Source organism: Micropterus dolomieu, linkage group LG06 (assembly GCF_021292245.1).
Source record: "Micropterus dolomieu isolate WLL.071019.BEF.003 ecotype Adirondacks linkage group LG06, ASM2129224v1, whole genome shotgun sequence".
NCBI classification, from domain to species: domain Eukaryota; kingdom Metazoa; phylum Chordata; class Actinopteri; order Centrarchiformes; family Centrarchidae; genus Micropterus; species Micropterus dolomieu.
In genome coordinates, this window is record NC_060155.1 from 20,809,498 (window position 1) to 20,828,994 (window position 19,497).

The 19,497-nt window shown below is 38.9% G+C and overlaps 2 protein-coding genes and 2 non-coding genes across 6 annotated transcripts; 3 read left to right on the forward strand and 1 right to left on the reverse strand.

Moving 5' to 3' along the window:
• Positions 1 to 43: 43 nt before the first annotated feature.
• Positions 44 to 225, forward strand: LOC123973170. The gene has a single exon (XR_006825558.1). It is a non-coding gene; the product is annotated as a small nucleolar RNA SNORA81 (small nucleolar RNA).
• An 81-nt stretch (positions 226 to 306) lies between these two features.
• Positions 307 to 2,362, forward strand: LOC123973050 (eukaryotic initiation factor 4A-II-like). The gene is made up of 5 exons (XM_046052896.1): positions 307 to 468; positions 809 to 946; positions 1,072 to 1,161; positions 1,435 to 1,514; positions 1,591 to 2,362. The coding sequence occupies exons 1-5, from the start codon at positions 346 to 348 to the stop codon at positions 1,733 to 1,735; spliced, it is 576 nt and encodes a 191-aa protein (XP_045908852.1). The 5' UTR covers positions 307 to 345; the 3' UTR covers positions 1,736 to 2,362.
• On the forward strand, positions 555 to 734 carry LOC123973168. The gene has a single exon (XR_006825556.1). It is a non-coding gene; the product is annotated as a small nucleolar RNA SNORA81 (small nucleolar RNA).
• Positions 2,363 to 8,101: 5,739 nt separating the features above from the next.
• Positions 8,102 to 19,269, reverse strand: LOC123971969 (lactosylceramide 1,3-N-acetyl-beta-D-glucosaminyltransferase A-like). 3 transcript variants are annotated; one of them, XM_046051109.1, is made up of 4 exons: positions 19,086 to 19,269; positions 16,824 to 16,959; positions 16,051 to 16,332; positions 8,102 to 11,212 (listed from the first exon to the last, which is right to left on the reverse strand). In XM_046051109.1, exon 4 carries the CDS (start codon positions 10,942 to 10,944, stop codon positions 9,781 to 9,783), a length of 1,164 nt encoding a protein of 387 aa, XP_045907065.1. In that variant the 5' UTR covers positions 10,945 to 11,212; positions 16,051 to 16,332; positions 16,824 to 16,959; positions 19,086 to 19,269; the 3' UTR covers positions 8,102 to 9,780. The 3 variants fall into 3 exon arrangements, with proteins under 3 accessions (XP_045907065.1, XP_045907066.1, XP_045907067.1); XM_046051110.1 differs by lacking the exon at positions 16,824 to 16,959; XM_046051111.1 differs by lacking the exons at positions 16,051 to 16,332; positions 16,824 to 16,959.
• Between the last annotated feature and the right edge of the window lie 228 nt (positions 19,270 to 19,497).

The window sequence follows — 19,497 nt, forward strand, 5'->3', positions numbered from 1 at the left end:
GTATCTTGGATACAGGCACAACACTGACAGGCTAAATGCGGTGCCCTTCTGCATAAACAGAAGTTTGCTATAATTGTGTGATCCAGATTTGATCTGTTTCATGCAATAATGCTAGCAGAGTATTGCGTGGAAGGAGATTATGGTGCACTGTGCTGCAAATGAGATGTGGTCGAACCTCTTTCTTAATGTTCGTTGACCTCCGTCTCGAGGTGCAGTGCCACAGCTAAATCTGCATTTAAATGTTTTGCTTTTGAAACACTGTTGGAAGTTTTGACATGTTGGTCTACTATGTTTATAGCAACATGTAATCTGTGCCTTCTACAGGTTGTGCTGCTCTCTGCCACCATGCCATCCGATGTGTTGGAGGTGACCAAGAAGTTCATGCGAGAACCCATTCGCATCTTGGTGAAGAAAGAAGAGCTTACCCTTGAGGGTATCAAGCAATTCTACATAAATGTGGAACGAGAGGTGGGTTTAATTGTCTGTAACACGGCACTCTAATCAGTAAAACTTCAGCAAGCTGCTTCTCACTGCTCTGACAACTTCTCTAACGTCCCTTCCCACCAAAGCACCCTGCTAAAACTGCAGGAGCCAAGCCTCTGGTTTGGCTAATGTGGCCATGTAAGCATGGGTACACCAGGGAAGGAGATTAAAGGCACAGTATCAGAAATGGGGCTCGGAGGGACCTCTTTCTTAATGTCCAGTGTCCTGTCTCAAGATCCTGTGTTACAATAGCTGCTCATTTTTATAGTCATTTTTTTTTTTAGATTCATTACTTGGCATAACGCCTTCATTGTCATGTCTCCAGGAGTGGAAGCTGGACACCCTGTGTGATCTGTATGAAACACTGACCATCACCCAGGCAGTCATCTTCCTCAACACGAGGAGAAAAGTCGACTGGTTGACTGAGAAGATGCATGCTAGAGACTTCACAGTCTCTGCTTTGGTAGGATCTGTTCTCTGCCTACTTGGCTTAACTGTTATGTTGGATCAGCTCACTGTTTTGCTTGTCAAGGCTTATCAGTATTAATGCTGCACATTTTTCCAACTAAAATAGCTCTCCGTTTACAGCATGGCGATATGGACCAGAAGGAGCGCGATGTGATTATGAGGGAGTTCAGGTCTGGCTCAAGCAGAGTGTTGATCACTACTGATCTTCTGGTTAGTATGAATTGGGGGGAGAGATTAAAAGTATATCAAATGTCTAATCAGTTGTGACATAAAACCCCAAAATGTTTCTAGTCCTGCAACAGTCCTAAAATGACCACGCAGTCAAAACGTTTGGGGAGATTAGGGCTCGGTCTCCACAATGGGTTCTTCTACTGTAGGAATCTGTTACTTAATACACGAGCGACATTAACATGTGAACAATGTTTTGGCCATCTTTCTTATGCATTTCAGTTATGTTCAAATATTTATCTTGTCCTCCTTCAGGCTCGTGGGATTGATGTCCAGCAGGTTTCCCTGGTCATTAACTATGACCTTCCTACAAACCGGGAGAACTACATTCACAGGTAAGTTGCATCACATTGTGCCCTCCCAATACACACAATGTGCGAGTCTAACACAGCTCATCTCGATCATCTCCAGAATTGGTCGTGGTGGCCGTTTTGGCAGAAAAGGAGTTGCTATCAACTTTGTCACTGAGGAGGACAAGAGGATTCTTCGGGACATCGAGACATTTTACAATACAACCGTGGAGGAGATGCCCATGAATGTGGCTGACCTGATTTGAGCCCTGAGGGGAGAGAATTTTTTTTAAACGCAGTGATAGCGATTGTCCACTTGCATTGTGCTTATTATTCGAGGGGGAAAACTTCTCAATGCTAAAACTTGGGTCAGAATTTTGGTATGTGTTAAAAGCGAGGTGACTTCTATGGTGGTCCCTCTCGGACAGTTGTAGAGTCTAACCTCGACAGCTGGTTGGTTGGAGCTACATAGCCATGGGGTCTGTAAACATTAAGGTCCTTATCAGGTATTTCTTTCCATGTTTAATTAAGATGTGTGTATTTGATGTTCTCCATCATTTAGTAACTTACTTGTGGACTAAAAGGTATAAGTGCTGTATAAAGTCTGCAAATTATGTTATGCTAACATATATGCGATGTATCGTGGGGCTGCTTAATAGAGGCACTTGTCATGTTATACTGTAGATTCACTTGCTCTTTTGTGAATGTTAATTTAAATGTACTTTATTTTTAGCCCACTTGCTCTATCAGATTTCCTCACTGGCTGGCTGTATTTTGCTGACATGTAGTTTTACCCTTACCAGAATATATTGCTACCCCCTCCAACTACTTTTCAGATTTATTCCCCAGAATTGTATGAATGTCTTAATAAACTGAAATTACTGTAAAACTTGTCCTATGGAGTACTAGTGGTCACTTCTGTGTTTTGTTTTGTTTGTTTTTTTTTAAAGGAGTATCAGCTGTTTACGTAGTAGTAGTAGGTAAACACTAGATGAGTGAATCCTGGGCCCCGTTTCAGGAAGCAGGATTAGTGAAAATTCAGTGTGTTAAGCCTGAGGCTTTGAGTGAGAAACTGGTGCAGTTGAAACAAGTCTAAATGTAGTTTGAAAGTGAGTTTCATTGCCTGAATGTGTGTGTTTTTTTTTTTTGTTTTTTTTTTAAATGTAAAATAGACCTTTTAAAGTTAAAACTTAGACACACCACTGGGGGGGGGGGGGAGCAGTAATAGGTTAACCTACTGGGTGTGATTGTGACTTTACAATCACAGGTTCATGACTAAACTGTGTCGTTGATCTGTCGAGTCTGTGCTATTTTCATAATCATGTAGCCGATTTCCACTCGCATTTAGTCCCGTCGGGTCACGGCTTAATAAATATAGCCATCCTATTTAAAATCGATTGTAATGGGCTGTAGCACTTTATCATTATGGAAATTGCAGTCTGGTAAATTGAGCAACGCTGTAAAAGTAGCTTATTAATGTTAAAGTATTGATCCTTCCTCCACTCCTGCATTTTAGAACCAATCGTATTCCGCGATGGTACGCATTTATATTTCTAGCTCCACCCGGTTAAAATAGAGGCTCTGCCTTTATTTACCCGTTGCCATGGTGAATCGTAGTATCGGAGCTCCATTGATGGCTTTTTTTCGTCCCCACGCACGCGCTTCTATCAGGCTCAACATACTCAGTAGATTGAACTAATTCAGCTGTTCTGAAACCGAAAATTCAGAGTTTCCCATCTCAGGCTCAATCAACTCAGAGCTCAGGGATAAGCTCAGAGTTTGTTATGCCTGCTTTCTGAAACAGGGCCCAGCTTTGTTAAAGATGGATGCAATCTTAAAGTAAATGACATAGAAAGGCCACCTACACACTCCGGGGCTGCTTCAAGCACTACACTTTCCATCCAGGATCAGTGGGCTCACTTGTCGTAGATTTGCCACAGCACCATCTACTGGCAAGCCAGAGTGTAGGTGCACACCCCGGCCAATTGGGCCTGGTTAAAAATCTATGTTGAAATATTGTGACAAAGTGTGTTCCTTTAATTCAGTCCAAAAACATTTGATGCCCACTCAGTGTTTTAAGGGAGTTTCTTTAAGCATACTTTTACTTGCATTTTTATATAATAATTTTTTATAATAATAATAAAAGCTTCCTGGCAAAGGGTCTGAGGGCAAACTTCCCCCATGTGCACTGAAGTTGGCCCGGTACAACCTGGAAATATTTATGTACCGTGTCACTGAATGAGAAAATTACTTCCTAATAGATACCTGCATTGATGAGATGAGTGACAGGTTCCATTTTCATTTAGTCACCCAAAGAGAGTGGTGACATGTAAATGCTAAAAGCTGGGTGTGCCATTTTGCTTAAGGCATTTGAATGTTGTCCACCATAGAGACTGTCGCATCTTTGCTAATGAAACGTCAAGTACCATTTTCATTTGCAATTTGTTGGAAATTTTTACATTGCCTTAAATATTGCTTGCATAAATGAAAAATCAGGTTCAATTGTTTATATTATAATTTTCAAATTTGAATTTTAAACATTCAAATGTTCAAACTTTGAAAATTAAGTGTCAAACACCTTTACCATTTTCATTTAATATGGTCATAGATGTTATGGCAATTTATATCTTTTTGCATTATTGTATGTTTCTTATACTATTTGATGTCATTCATGTATCAAGAACATTATGTACTTCACCACTTTAACTGTCAGCTCCACTACAGCACTTTTGGGTACTTTTCTGCTGGTCTATTCTCATACATGATAATGACCCAGGGCCCCGATCTGTCCTAATAGGTGGTTAATTTCCATTACATAGAATACCCATGTGAGTGTGTGGAAAAGAAAATGCAAAAAACGTAAAACTTAAAGTCTAGTCCCGATTATACACCTGGTCTGGATTTTTTAGATGTTCTTTGGATGTATAAAACCTCTTAAAGCCCTCCGGGTCACCTGCTTGAGCTACTTCTGCTTAGACCGCACATACTAAATGTTACACACTAAAGTTTAAACTTTTGTCAATAGAACATGATACACATTGTTAGATCGGTGAGATTTTATTTAAATGATTGAATAATCATTTAAATAATTTTACAGAAACAATGTCCACCAAAGTACTTTATTGGTACAGTAAAGAAATTAAAGGCCTCTCCCATATAGATGCCTGTCCCAAATATAGAAAGGGGGACTTCAGCGATATAAGCAAATAAAAGCCTGGGCTACTAATTTAAGTTTTAAATTACAATGTTATTGGGGAATTACATTCTCATTTTCAAGGTTACATTATCATTTTAATTTATATAGGCCTCCATGAGCAGAAAGGAGGAGTGGGTTGCATAGGTCTGGTAAGCTCACTTCTTTCTCCCAGATTTCTTTTTCAAACTTGTAGTCCTCACTCCCAATTGACTCGAGTGACATCACTTCAGGCAATTAATCAGATTACTTGCAGCTGCCTTTTTTCACATATGTGTGTCAGTACTCCCTAAGATGTTTGAACAGAGTTTAATGTGTAAAATTGTTCCTCTTTTAGCAGCATGGAAATAGAAAACCAACAGCTTCCGATACCAAAATGTTTGTTTAGTTCCTTTTTATTTATATGTTCCCTTAAATAATAAACAAGCACTGTCTAGTAGAGTAGAGTTTATGCAACGGTTGCCTTTCAGTGTAGTAAAAGGGGGCATCTACCAATCTCTGATGAGGTGCTGCATTTTGAAGCTATCAAGTTTGGTCCACAGGCAACGCTACTCTAAAGCAGTAAACAGAACTGCTCCTATAGACTTGTACAAATGTTTACTTTAGGATTTGTGGAATCTTTTCTATCTAAAATATTCTTGGAACCTCACCTCAGCAGTGTCTTTCCAGAGATGATCAAGTAAAGATACTGTCAACCTAATCCTCTCTACTCCACCCTGCAGGTTTCAGTACCATCCAGAATTATTGTCAGCATTGGCAAAACATACTCCATCAGACCTCATCTGCATTTAGCTTACTTCAGGTTGCATTTCCTGACACAGGAAAAAAAAAACGAGATGAATTTGATTATGTTTTATTGTGCAGTAAGTTAAATGTAGTTGCATCAGTACACACAGTCCTATGACACTTTTTACACAGCACATTTAAGATAGTAAATGATACTTTGACAACCAAAGTAGAAATGATGAGAATAAGCAGAAATCAATGGGTTTGTTTTTTCAAGTTGCCAGGTCTTGACTAAAAGAACATAGGACACCTGCAAATTGCAAAGTGTTTGAAAAGGATGAGCACACATCAGCAACGCATTTGTCATTTCGGACTTGTTTCTTCAGTATGCTGCTTTCGTGTAAAGCCGTTAGATTGTGAAGTATAGGATGTGTTAAAATTATGAGTTTGTTGTGCAAATTTACAGCACAAACTCATTAAATCTTTAAGAAGTTGTATGTGTGTGTATAATAATTTTACACTGTTAAAAAACTAATGAATTCTGAATTGATAATTTCTTGACCTCTAGACTTTTTATTTTGTTAATAAATATGATCATATAACTTATCTATTTTTTGAAAGCATTCTTACTTTTATCTGCAGAAAACTGTTTTCAGTACTGTACATACATAGAGAACCATTTCTACCAATTATTCCTCTTAAAACACAAATTAAGCTGCTATTTATGGTCTTTAATTTAGTCTACCTTAGCTTAAGGGCTGATAACTCCAAATAAAGATGACCACTTCCCTGTCACTTCTCTCCAAAATTTCTGTACTGGGCAAACAAATGCACCAATGTCTAACATTCAATTTGGCCTGTGTAGTTTTTTAAAATTGTGTCTCTATCAGTAATGCAGATAATAATAGTAAATGTTTTCCCAACAAATGATTGCCATATTTTATCTTTTATATGATGTCCTCTATCTGCCATAATTTAATCTGGAGAATAATTCAAATTTAAACAAAAGATCTCATAAACGTAAGAGCAAAATCTATATTTGGAGCTTTTATAAAGTAAAGTATACTAAGTATAAGGGAAAAAATCCAATTGTTGTAAAGAATATCTATTCTTCAAGCGCGAAAAAGACTGAATTGTTCCTCATTCATACTTGTGAAGTTTGCAAACGACATCACCATCATCGGCCAGATTTAAACAATGAGACTATCGTGAGGAAATCAACAATCTTTCAGGGTGGGGCACAAAGAACAACCTACTTCTCAACGTCCGCAAAACCCATGGAGCCGTTTGTTGATTTTAGGAACAAGGAAACAAAGACAAACACTCTTGTCAACGTCAGTGGAGTTGAGGTGGAGCAGGTGAACAGTTTCAGGTTCTTGGGAATCAGCATCACAGAGAACCTGACACGGTCAGAAGTATCCGCTGTCGTACCACCAGACTTCAGAGCAGCTTCTTCCTGTCAGACTTCATAATTCATCCTCAGTACTCCACCATGTAACAATGTAACATGTTTTATTTCTGTGACTTACGCTATTATTTATTCACCCATCTACTGTATTTCATTTTTGTATGTAACATTTGTTTTTGTGAGTAGCATAAAGGGAACTACAACTTAATGTCGTTACACAATCCTGTGTTGTAAAATGCTAAAGAAAAAAAAAAAAAATCTACCTTTTACCCTGTACCTTTCTTGCTGAGAGTTAGATAAGAAGATTGAGACCACCCACTCATGTCTGTAGCAAAGAGCAGCAGGCAGTTATCTTAACTTTGCATAAAGACTGGAGGTGGGGAAACAGCTAGCATGGCTCTGTTCAGGTTTGGGGGTTTTGTTAACATTACAAGCCACATAATGTGTGAAGTAGTGAGCTTCAGAGGTGCTGATAGGCTAGCGGTTTCACGCCGTTTCCGGTCTTTATGCTAAACTAAGCTAGCTGGCTGTAGCTTCATATTTAGCCTACAGATATTAAAGTGGTATTGATCTTTTCATCTAATAACTAGCATGAAAGCGTATTTCCCAAAATGTCAAACTGTTTCTGTAAGTCACCGGAATTTACCAATTTTCACTTGAATTTTGTGCCTTGCCTGAAAATCATCTTTCCTAAATTGGCAAACACCCTGTTGGTGGCAACATCCGTAAAGGATACAACAACCTAGGAAGTATGTTCATCTTGAGCAAGCTTGTGGGGACAGATTTCCCCACGTGTAATCCTTTTTGTTTCTCGTTATGAGGCCACGGTTACGTCTTGTTATTTTTAGATCTCAACTTTATCTGCACAATTATTTTGCTACCTCTTGGGAAGTGACTAAAGATTAGCGTCATTGTTCTGATGACAGCAGTGTCAGCTACTGACTCCACATGGCCTGATTCTCAGTAATAATCACTTGAGTAAATCTAAAATTACCAAACCAGTTTCCTTAGACTAAACAGCTCATGTGTTGTACATGACATTATCATATTTTCTCATTTAAATTAACATATGTATATTTATCATCTCTTACTGATATCTTACTATACATCCACAGGCAATTTCAAAAACAAGAGTTTATTAAGCCAATGTGGGCAACTGGTTTTTAGGCCCATCTACATCCTGTGTGTGAATTATTCTTCTTTATGCATTGCCTTGGAGCAGCTGTTTGGAGGACAGCTAATCCAGGCAACATCACATTTCAGGATGAAGTGCCATAAATAAACATATAGACAATTTGCAGCAAGTCAAGGTGAAGTAAGGAGAGGTCAACTCTGACATGTTTACTTAATTAAGAGATTAAAAGAAAAATGTATATTTGATGAGATGAGATTTGAAGAGAGAGAGGAAACCCAGATGCTGCTGCAGCAGAACTACACCATCACACACCTTCATTGATGTGTGGGTTTGAAAATCTTTATTCTGTCTGTGTGGCATTCCCCCACCTCCACGTCTGAAAGTCGACCACCAGTTCCGTTTGTCTGTGGAAATTTATGATGTGTATCGTGTCTGTTGAGCACTGACAGTTATTACTGTTAGCAGTATGCCAGATGCCTCCACAGAGCAGACATACCAAGGACTGTTTGAGAACTCTGGCCGATGCCGGGAGGGTATTTTTGGCTTCACTTATCACGTCAGATGGAAAACGCCTAAATGTAAATCCTAGTGAGCAGTGTTCCTGTACACAGGCAAAGTCTATTCTCTCACTTCTCTCACTAAAGAATAGTGTGCTTTCATGCAAGATTGTTGAGGCGTGTGTAGCACCTACACCTGCTCTGCTGCCTAGCAAACGGTTGCTCTGTAGAGGAAGGGCAAAGACATGGAAGGATTGAGGCTTTGGGCTGATTTGTGTAGTAATTGTCATCTTACACACATGATTTCAGTTTTTTGCTTTGCATGCATAATCTGTGTCTAAACTAAATTGTGGTCAAAGTGTAAAAAGTTAACTGACACTGTCTGGAAGTCAGTTACAACTTTCCCTATTGAGCATGTTACCAGTCAACACAGGACTAATAAACACACAATCTCTCCCTATCTCACCTAGCGGCGCATTAGTCTCCAAACCACCTAACTTGAAAATCTTTAAGTTAATTAATAGATGTTTCCTAAGCTCATGTTTCCTGGTCAACAAACTGATATTATCGATGACTACTACTAGTAACTTTCACTTGAGATTTTATTTCATTAAAAAACATTTTTCGCAAATTTAATTACAAAAAAAATATTACGACAAAACTGTCAATTTAGAACTCACACCTTGTTGCTCATCATTATTTTCAGCACTGTAACGTCTTCTCAGTTAAACGTCTACCCTACTTCACTGAGGAATTTTGCATTTCATGATGAGACCTTTTTAGATCCAACACATCACTGACCTAGTGTATATGTTTCTAGCATTGATTCACACAGCAAGAATGCCTAAATGCTTTGCACCATCATTTTAGAAGCACACACACATATAGGTCCAGTTTAAAAAGTGAAGTAATTTTTTCTATTAAGGTAATAAAATAGATAAATGCCAGTGAGAGAGGCAGCCTTGTGTTAAGAAAATGTTTTTGTTTTTGAGTATTATTAGTTTTGGCAGAAAAATCCAAGGCAAGCAGAAAATACACTCAATCATCTGGCTGAGATGGAAAAAAAATTAGTTCATCTATTACCATCCCATTTGTGAGCACAGTGGGTAGCTAGGATCTTTTTAGGACCCTTTTTCTTTACACATTCTGCTGTCAATGCAAAGCTAGTGTTATGTTATTAAAACACAAAGACTACAGATCACTGACGTGATGTTGGTCTCTCCAGGGTTTTGACATGGTTGTCCGACTGAAAGGACTGAGGTAATATTCACAGCGATGATCCTCCTTTCATTCTGACCTATGACACACTCCCTCCCACTCCGTCACACATTGACAAACACACTGAAGCAATACTACAAAAAGGCTGCTTTGCAAGGGTAGGTGTAGCTGTAGAAAGGGTTACAAAGGAGAGACATTTTCACGGCTGTGCAGTACAGCCTCCCCATCAGTCCAGAGGTTTTCTGTTTCACTTGCGGGTGGGTTGCTGCCTTCCATAGGTCATAGATATCCTCCACGTGACCATGTGAGGTCATCATCTGGTCATAGATGCACAAGTGGTAGGGCGTTTTGCCCTCCCCTGAGAAATAGATGTGCTCCTGCGGTGACACACCAATGGCGTTGGCGCAGATGCCCATGAACACATCGTCTATGTAAATAGAGGCGTTTAAGGTCAGGGTGGCTTGGTAGATTTTGTCCGCCACATCCCTGGAGATGACATACCCAGCCCCAGCGGTGTAGTCAGGGTACAACAACCACTGGTACATCTCAAAGGGCACATAGTACTTGCTGTCTTTGCTGCGAACTGGCGGCGCCCCTCTGTTCACTCGACCAATCCAGAAGTCCATGACGCCTCTGTTGCTCATCTCCTGCAGGTAGCGCACCAGGTTGGGCATGTGGACAAAAATGTCATCGTCAGCGGTCATGAAGAAGCGGGCATGAGCACAGCGGCTGTGCGTCCAGTGGAACTGCAGGATCAGCTTCAGGGTCAGGTTGTGAAAGGAGTCTAAAAAGTCTTGTTGGATCAAATCACCATGGAGATGGTCCTCGTGGATTAGCTGCTCCTGAAAACCAAGTCCACTCCTCTTGCTCCATGAAGGCTCATCCTCCTTGATCTGAGGCGCTCCTAAGGCGAACACCACCTTGACTGTCACTCCCAGGGTGTTTTGGATGTAGGTTTCGTTACCCCAGGTGGATCTGATGGCGTTTCGCCTCTCAGTGTTCTTAGGGGATGTTTTGACAAAGAGGAGGAGGAAGATGTCCTTGCCAGCGCATTTCTCTGGGTGGTCCAGCTGGTAGCGGAAGTTGCTGAAGCTCCTGGCCTGTTCACGTGGGATGGTGAGGCTCTTGTTGATGAAAGTGAAGCTGTTGACCAGGTAGCGATAGGAGTAGGATTTGACGTGGCTGACAACGCTGTTGTCCAGCTGCTCCCAGCAAACCATCACCACCGACAGCACCAGGCAGGTGGTCATCAGCTGCACACACTGGCATTTTCGTATCCGGCGGAAATTCACAAACATCCTGGAATCTTACTACCCGGTGGCGGTGGTCCCTGTCTGATTGGTGATGGTGGTGAAGCAGCTGGTGTGTGCAAAGGAGGAGGCGAGATAGTTGAGAGTCTTGTTCCAGTGCTTCAGAGGAGCACTTGGTGGGTCTTCCATCCTAGGCTTTCCACATTCAACAGGAGGCATAGGCAGCTGTAGGAGTCACTGGGTCTAGGCCCTCCATTGCAGCAGAATCACTCACACCCTCACAGTTGCCCAGAAGTGAAGCTGTCGTCTTAAAATACTGAAAAGAGAGAGCAAATTTACTTCGGTGAAAGAATACTCAAGATAAACCTCAGCATCCTTTACTTTTCAAAAAGAGGAAAATATAGAAATTCATCTGTTTCTAAATATCTGGTTTTCCAATATCCTTCCTAAGTAAAGTGTCACAGTGTGCCATCATGTTATGTTTTGCAAGCAAATATTTTATATATTTTCTCATGCAGTGTTGCCTCCGTATTTTGTAATAAGATAAGTGCAAATGAAACTATGTTTAACTGAGACTTTTTTGTTGTTGATCTGAACTTGGCATTTGTCTACACCCACTTGTATTCAGCGTTGTGTAAGATTAGTAACGTTAGCTAAAAATCAGTTTGGGGGGGGGGGGGGGGGGGGGGGGGGGGGGGGGGGCGCTGAATGCAAAAGCCAACACAGCAAATGTGGCAATGCAAGCCAGACCATAATGGAGGGGTTTAAGGTGCAGACCAACTGAAATCGCTGAGAGTCATGGAAAGCATTCGGACACAATGGACAGTGTCAGAATACCTTGGCAGCACAATACGGGACGAGAATAGCCTGCTTCCGGCTGGGCCTGGGCTGAAACCAAGGGGGGGATCATGATGGGACTGGGGCCTGGGACTCCCGCCGCACTCCGAGAGCTTTTTAAACATCATTGGATGGCCTGTGCCTAATGGGGTCACTGGCTCGAAATGGCTCTCTTTTCTCTCTGCCCGATAATGACAAACTCTGCTTCACCTCTGGTTCACCTCAGCTTCATGCTCTTATATGGAAACACTTACTGTTACACCCAATTATTTCTTATATAGTACACTTTACCAAATACAGCATAATATGGTATATGTGCTTAAAAGTGAAAAAAATGAACTCTTCAAGACTGAATGCTTCAGTATTGTTTGTGATCCACATATTTAACAAATTTATTTCACAAAATTCAGAGTTTAAAATTCCAATTCTTGATTTATTTCTATGTTTTTCTGTCCATTTCTAAAATGCTGTTTGACCAGTCGTTAAATGAAGGTGGAGCATGTTTTAACCAGTTCCTTTAACCAGTCTGTTTCATGGCTGCAATTCTAAGTATGCCGTACAGGTATAAGTCTTTTTCTAATGAGTGACTTCAGATGGTGGTATACAGAACATAATACATTTTGGTTCAAGTGCCTGTTTGATTTGGAACATTTTTATGATAGAGGTTATAATTAGTTGCCCAGACATTTTTAGTAATGGGCAGAACACATGTGAACAATTTAACTGTCTGGTTTACTGAATATTGTAAATTTTGATTGTATTTTTGGCTTGATAAAGAATCTTGTGTATATTTTCCATGAGTATTCCCTCTAATACATAGAATTTGTTACTTTATGCATTGTTTTATACTTTGTTTCTCTGTCGTCCTCTTTTAACTGCCGACCTAGTTTTAAGTTTCACTTTTACCTGATTGTATGTTGTGTTTTAATGTTGTTATCTTCTATTCAATTCAAGTTCATTTATATAGCACCAATTCAAGCAATTTGAGCAAGCACTTGGTGAAAAAGAAAAACTACGTTTTAACAGGTAGAAACAAGTATTTTATATATTTTTGAAAGGGTATTCCTGGTGTCCATGTTAGTATTTTTTAAATCATAAAGCTTGTTAAAAGTGCTGCTCTTTGTTACCTTCTTTCTTTTGGAAATTGTTGATATAGTTTCTAAGTTAAGCTTAGTTTCTAAGCTAAACCAAATCTATTTATTATGGCTTTGAAGGAATTATCATCATTCTTAGTATTTGTGATTTTGATGACCAAACTTTTTACACATTATCCATTTTGTTTGGTTTAAATTTAGCATGCCATTTCTCTGAGATAAATTAATTTGTTGTTTATGTAATGTTAAATTTCCAGTTATATAGAGTGTTATTAGTGTATCTGTTCAGCCATTTAAATTGTGCAGTATCTTTATCTTTAAAGATTAATGGCTTTATTTAAAATGGTGCCAGCTCTGTCTTTAGTCCATTTCATTATGATACTTAGTTGTGTGGCATGAAAATAATTCTGTCAGTCTGGGAGTGTTAATCCACCATGTTCTTTAGATTTTATTAATGTTTAAAGTTTGGCCCTTTTAATTTTATTATCCAAGATAAAATTAATTATCTTTCCGTTCCATCTTTTAAAATTTTGTGGAGGAATTGAAATTGTGGAAGAGGAATTGTGAGGACCATCATTTCAATTGTTTCTACTCTAAAGATAGAGTCAGATTGTTTTCAGTTCCTGTTTATTTTTTTCTCTAGATTCTGATAATAAACCTCATAGATTTGGCATAAATCAGTATGGATTATAATTAATTTTATTGTAAATTCATTTTTTTATTTTATTTAGTTGGTTCCACTTAAATCTGAGCTTTTTAGAATAATCTGTTTGTTGTTCACCTATAGGCTACATATAGACTAATTGTTTATCCTGAATGATCACTATTCCTTTATATTTTTGATTGTCTCTAAAAGTGGAAGCTATAAAATTACGTCATCCGCATATAGTGTTAATTTATGACACTACACAGCCTACTAAAATATTGCATTAAAAATGCAGTCAACAACAACATGTGTCTCTAGAAACAACGTCCCTGTTATTCCGGATAATCCACAGAACACGTTGCTAACAGTTTTCGTGGGGAATTTTTCTTCTTCACAATGGACAATGAAAATAGTCCACAGCGAGTAAAGCAGACATTGTTTCTGTAAACATATGTTGCTGATTTTTTATACGTCATTTTTCAAAGCTTTAAGCAGCACAGGTTCAACTCTCCTCCACTGTATCGTGGTGTTGGCAGAAATCTTAGAGACAGATATCCCAAAACTTTCTGCATACCACTTAAAGTAGGCCTACATTTGGGTGAACTGGCCCTTTAAGGACGAGGTACGCCCAGCTGTCCCTGCCTATAACATTTCTCTTTTTTTGCCTGCTGCCTTTATGATTACATATAGGGGAGACCGGGTATGGTTGTAACACTTTTTGTTTCAGGAACTATAACTTTTTTTAGCTAGAGTCAAACTTTTATACAAAGCACCCAAATTTGTTCACTACAAAATGCACTAATTAAATCCTCTAGAAGAATCTCACAGACATGAGTTGATGTCAAATACATGGTGTTCCTTTGTTATGACCTACCCCAATACCATGGTAAGTTGTAACACATGCTGGGGTAAGTTGTAACAATTAGACAAAAAAAAGCAAAAATGGATGCCAGACCATATGATGCACTTCAAAAACAGGTATAGTGACCTAAAAGAACAATGTTTCTCTCTCTCCGTAACAGACTATGTCTGATCGAGTCGCTTGCATGTGTGTATGTAGCCTACATTTGTCTACTAGAACAAACTTACTTGACAGTATAATATATGTACACTTTAAACATTTCTACAATGTACCTAATTAAAGAAAATCTTTTTACATCTTTTGGTCTAACAAAGCAAAACATCTGTGTGTGTGTCTGAGTGTCAGTGTGTACATATTCTTAATGAGAGTCACAGTCAGTGCCGGGCCGGTACTTATCGGTATGCAGTAACATTTTACTCTTTAGCGTACTGGGAATTTTTCCTCATGCATTGGCACTTCTCACAAGCTGCCCGTACTCTTTTATGCCATCTCCATCGACGGAGACTGAGTAGGGAAAGGATTCAGGGCCCAATAACATGTGAATGGGGAGTACTGGTCTCAGTGCTGAAAAATGAATGCTGGTAACCCTGGAGTGCAGGCTGAGTGAGCTCAGAGACTGCATAGGGCGCTCTGTAAAAATATTACAATCAAGAAAGTCCTTAGTTGTATGTATGGGGGATGGTTGTAACAATTTTAAAAGAAGTGTTACAATTAAATTAGCAGGGGAAAAATGCATCACACGTTGCCTAAGAAACTAAATTTCAATCTAAGTCATACAATTGTATAGATACTAAACAAAATATAGTCTAGGTCCAAAAATTTTTCTCTCTATAAATTCTGAATGCACTCGTTTCCGGCCATGACAAACACCACAACTGATCAGGGAGGAAGTAGGTAAATACCAAATGATTACATGACTTCTATCTTATGGTGGTGTTACAACTCTCCCCATGTTACAACCATACCAGGTCTCCACTACATACACATATGTATCAGATTATTCTACAGAAAAAGTTAAATATTACCCATTATTTAGGCTACTCAGTGACCACTGTTACACTTCAAATTCAAATTAGCTTTATTGGCATGAATGTATAGCAACAATATTGCCAAAGCTATATATAAAGTACTTAATTTATGGAGGAATTGCTAACGCCCCATAGACTATGCACAATGCATTTGGGCTATGGACTACGTGAGAACGTGCTGTTTCATTTGCACAGTAAAAAAAATCACAAACAAACACAATAGATAGCAAACTGAATTGTACGAGTCATCAGTTCAGTCAACAATGCGTCTTGGCTTAATTAATAAGACTTTTTATCAGCCCTTTTTATTGTGTGCTGGTCCTATTTTTACAAAATGTTCCTCGCAGTTAGATGTTTTGTGTGTGGCCTATGCGTTTCTGTGGTCTAATAATTGCTGATGTGTACACGTAGCTGCTTAGAATGGATGAATAGATTTAAAAACACGGATTAACTATCTGGGCCTGTAAAACAGGTTGTTCTACCGTCACTCTGGGCTAGACTGGCCTACGGAGCGAGCAAGAGCGCATGCTGATCCGTACCGCTCAAACTCAGCTAAAGCAAGCGCTGTGGACGTGAAACACGCCACGAGCATATTTCCAAAGCCACCGATCGTATAAATACATTTGAAACACACCTAGATGGGAGGGAAGGAAAATCACACTCGGGCTGATAACTCCAACAACTCACCGGCAAAAGACAGCCCTTCCTCCTCTCTGCTTGATGTGAACTTTTCCTTCAGGTGGCAGGAGGTCAAGCGCGTGCCAGGAGCAGGCATCAACCCCACATTAAACAATCAAACCCTCACGTGTGTCTGAGTGAGAATATCTGACTGATTGTGGGGTTTTTTTCCCCCCTCTCCTGATCCTTTCCTCTGAGTCTCTAGTGTTGTTACGTTGCTTGTAAATGTGCGTGTGACTTGGTTCTTCTTTCTCTCTCCCTCCTCTTTCGGGCGTGGGGGTGGCCTGCGCTCTACAGGCAGAGAGAGAAGAAAGGTAGGCCAATGATGAGAGGAAGGCCAGCCCTCTGTGCCTCATCCTTGTTCTCTGAATGACATTTTAAGATTTAGATTGTATGTCAATAGCATGTAAGAAAGGCAGCCTTGTTTTTTTTATTTTAATAACATATACGTCGGGTCAATCTTTTCCACAAAACAAGGCAATGTTTTTTGTGAGTGTTAATTTTTTCTCATTGTCTCACAAAAACTCAATGTCTGACTCTCCCTCAATGAAAAATGAAAATGGGAAGAATTAAGCCCCCACTCTCCCCCTGAGCAGGGGCGAGTTCAATCTCAAAACGTTTTGCAACGTTTCTCAACAGCTTCGGGGTCTGCTTTCTCCCGTTTGGTGGGCGTGTCACACGTGCTTGACTGATTCCGGTGATATAGTTGGTAAGTCTTTCTCTCTGTTGGCAAATTAAATTGTGTGTACACAAGGAGCTAAAAGATTTCCAACTAAGTTTACCTGACGGCTCCAATGGTAACTGCTGATTAATGCCAACCGACGTCTTCTGTTTCTAGGAACTCCAGGCCATCAAATCTGTCTGACCAGGTAAGGACTGACTGACATGGTCGCAGGGGTCCATGATTTTAATATACTGCTGAATGAATATTTTTGAATTTAGCATTTTCACAGTGTTCTCATAGCCATTAGCCAATAACATTTGTTGTGAACAGTAGTGATTTGTGTTGTATTGAAGTTGTTTTGCACTTTAGGTGGGTAGTTTTTCATACTGTGCATAATTGTTATCTTAATCTAGATAATGCTTTAAAAAATAAATATAAAATCTATCTAATATTTTGTAGAATATTTTATCTTTCTGCTACATCAAGAGTGGATGTTTTAATATTGAAGGTTTGGAGCCGCCTCTGTATTTGGGATAAACACAGGAAATCCCTTTTAAAAGTTTTCAGCACTAAGCTACCAGACAAAAACAAAGTAGAAGTCAAAAGTGCTGTCAGTCAGTTTTACTATGAGTGTTTCAGTGAGTGTAACAAGCAATAAAATTACTGTGGTCCATTATGTTGCTAGAGGTACAGATACAGTGCACAAGGGTTATAATAATTATATTGCTGGGTCGCAGGAATAAATAGAGATTTGAATATCTCTGTTAAGATGAAATTCAAGAGATTCAAAGCATGCTCAATACTTTCTCTACTTTGAATGTCCTGGTTTGTAATGGACCTCTGTGCCGTAGCTGTCAAAGAATGGAGATGCTATAAACTCAGAAACTGTTGAATGGCGCATCAGTGCTGCTCTCTTCTCTCAGATTACCTGAAAATGCTGCCCACAAAAAGCTGCAATGCAAATATGTGGGCACTGAGCTACAACAGTATTCATACAGTATGTCATGTAGGAAAAATTGCTCCGGTATTGTCGGAGAATTACTAAGCTTGTCCATTAAACAGGAGAGGCATCACTTATTTTATTTTCGTTGGCCAACTTTTGAATTGAACCTCAAACTAAGTATTTTTGGTTTGCTATATATAGAAAGATGGAGTCCTAGGAGATTTGAACTGAGATAAGGACTCATTAATTGGTGGTTGAACTTTGGGTTAGTAAAATGTGATGCTTCTTCTCCACCATTGCTCATAATAATAATTCATGCATCACTTAATTTCATCATAGCATACTATACACTGATTCACTGTTTGTCCATTTTGAATAATACAGAAGGTAAAGAGCTTAAAAATGAATTGCATTTTAAATTGCAATCGCAATATTGAAAAAAAAATTGCTATTAGATTATTTTCCAAAATCATTCAGCCCTAGTATCCAATCTTTTTTATAATGCTTTATTTTATGAATCCTGTAATTGCCCCAATCCTTTCCTAGTATGTTTCCTGAAGGAATTACCTAACTTGGTACTAATTATAGGAAAAACGGAGAGATGTTTAGTTATTTAGTTTTTAGTTTTTAAGAAAGAACCAGGAAATTATATAACATTGTCCTTTGGTTGACTATTTTGATCAACAACTACCAGATTGGTTGACATGTCATTTTGTACTCCCATTAATGCACTCACAATGACTCCTAATAACTTTGGTGATCCCAATTATTTTTTTTTTATCTAGCGCCTCCATGAGGTTCACAATAATGTTTTTTTTTATTGTTTGTTTTTGTGAAATGTTTGAAACACTAATATATTGATTTCTAGACATTTATGGTTCCCAGATGATGTATCCTGATGATGATTTTCCACTAGCGGTTGACATTTGTGGTTTTAAGTGAAATGTCTCAGCAACTTTTTGGATGTATTACCATGATCCAATTAAGAATATACAGCTACATATCCTTTCCAGGACATTTTAGACTATTATGGGACTTAAAAATAAGGTATTGCTGTTTATTCATGATTAATTAGTTTTGTCACTTTAAGACATTTTTGCATATCAACTGGATATTTTCCAAAGTTAGTATGAGAGTATGAAATTCCTTCTTTGAGTTCCACCAGGCTGTGTTTACTCGCTGAGCTACGGCATAGTAAAATTATTAGTACTAAGACAAACCTGAGTTGTTAACATCTGGTTAAACTTTAAAAAGATTTTCTGTCGTTCTTGATATCTTTTCTTATCAGGTGGTTTATACACTCTAAAACAATGGTTTGGCCTAGTGCAGATACAACATGATTAAATATAAAAATAAAATGTTCACTACTCACCAGAGGATGAATTGTTTGTCTCTTTTACATAATGAAAAAGCAAATGTGTTTTGTCTTTTACTTACTTTGTTCCTTTTATGTCATGGCAGAGCTACCACCATTTGTGCATGAATGTCAACCAAGATGTAAAACCTCGCAGAAAGTACACAAAAGATGTGTACTACTCTTCAACTTCTTTACAAATGGGTGTATCAGGAGACAATGAACCTCCTATATGTTTTGATCACAAACATGCAAACACCGATGTAATCAAAGAAAAAGTAGTGCAGTATGTGCATGAGTCAGTAATGACACCACGGAACTTTTTCAAGAGCTCAAAGGAGTATAGAGTCACAGTTCCGCTTCTGCTTCTCTTTTCACTGGTCACACTTGTCTTTCACGGTCAGCTTTGTGGTTATGCTGCAAAGCCCTCTCATTTGCACTGCCTGAATTTTTGTTTGTAGTTCTGACACAGACCTCTTGCACCAGGGAGTTGGG

Excerpts from the sequence above, each read along its gene's own strand:
- LOC123973050 (XM_046052896.1), top strand. The coding sequence starts at position 346 with ATGCCATCCGATGTGTTGGAGGTGACCAAGAAGTTCATGCGAGAACCC. Across the intron at positions 469-808 it reads ACATAAATGTGGAACGAGAG|GAGTGGAAGCTGGACACCCT; the intron begins GTGGGTTTAATT and ends TCATGTCTCCAG. Across the intron at positions 1,162-1,434 it reads TGATCACTACTGATCTTCTG|GCTCGTGGGATTGATGTCCA; the intron begins GTTAGTATGAAT and ends GTCCTCCTTCAG.
- LOC123971969 (XM_046051111.1), bottom strand. The coding sequence starts at position 10,944 with ATGTTTGTGAATTTCCGCCGGATACGAAAATGCCAGTGTGTGCAGCTG.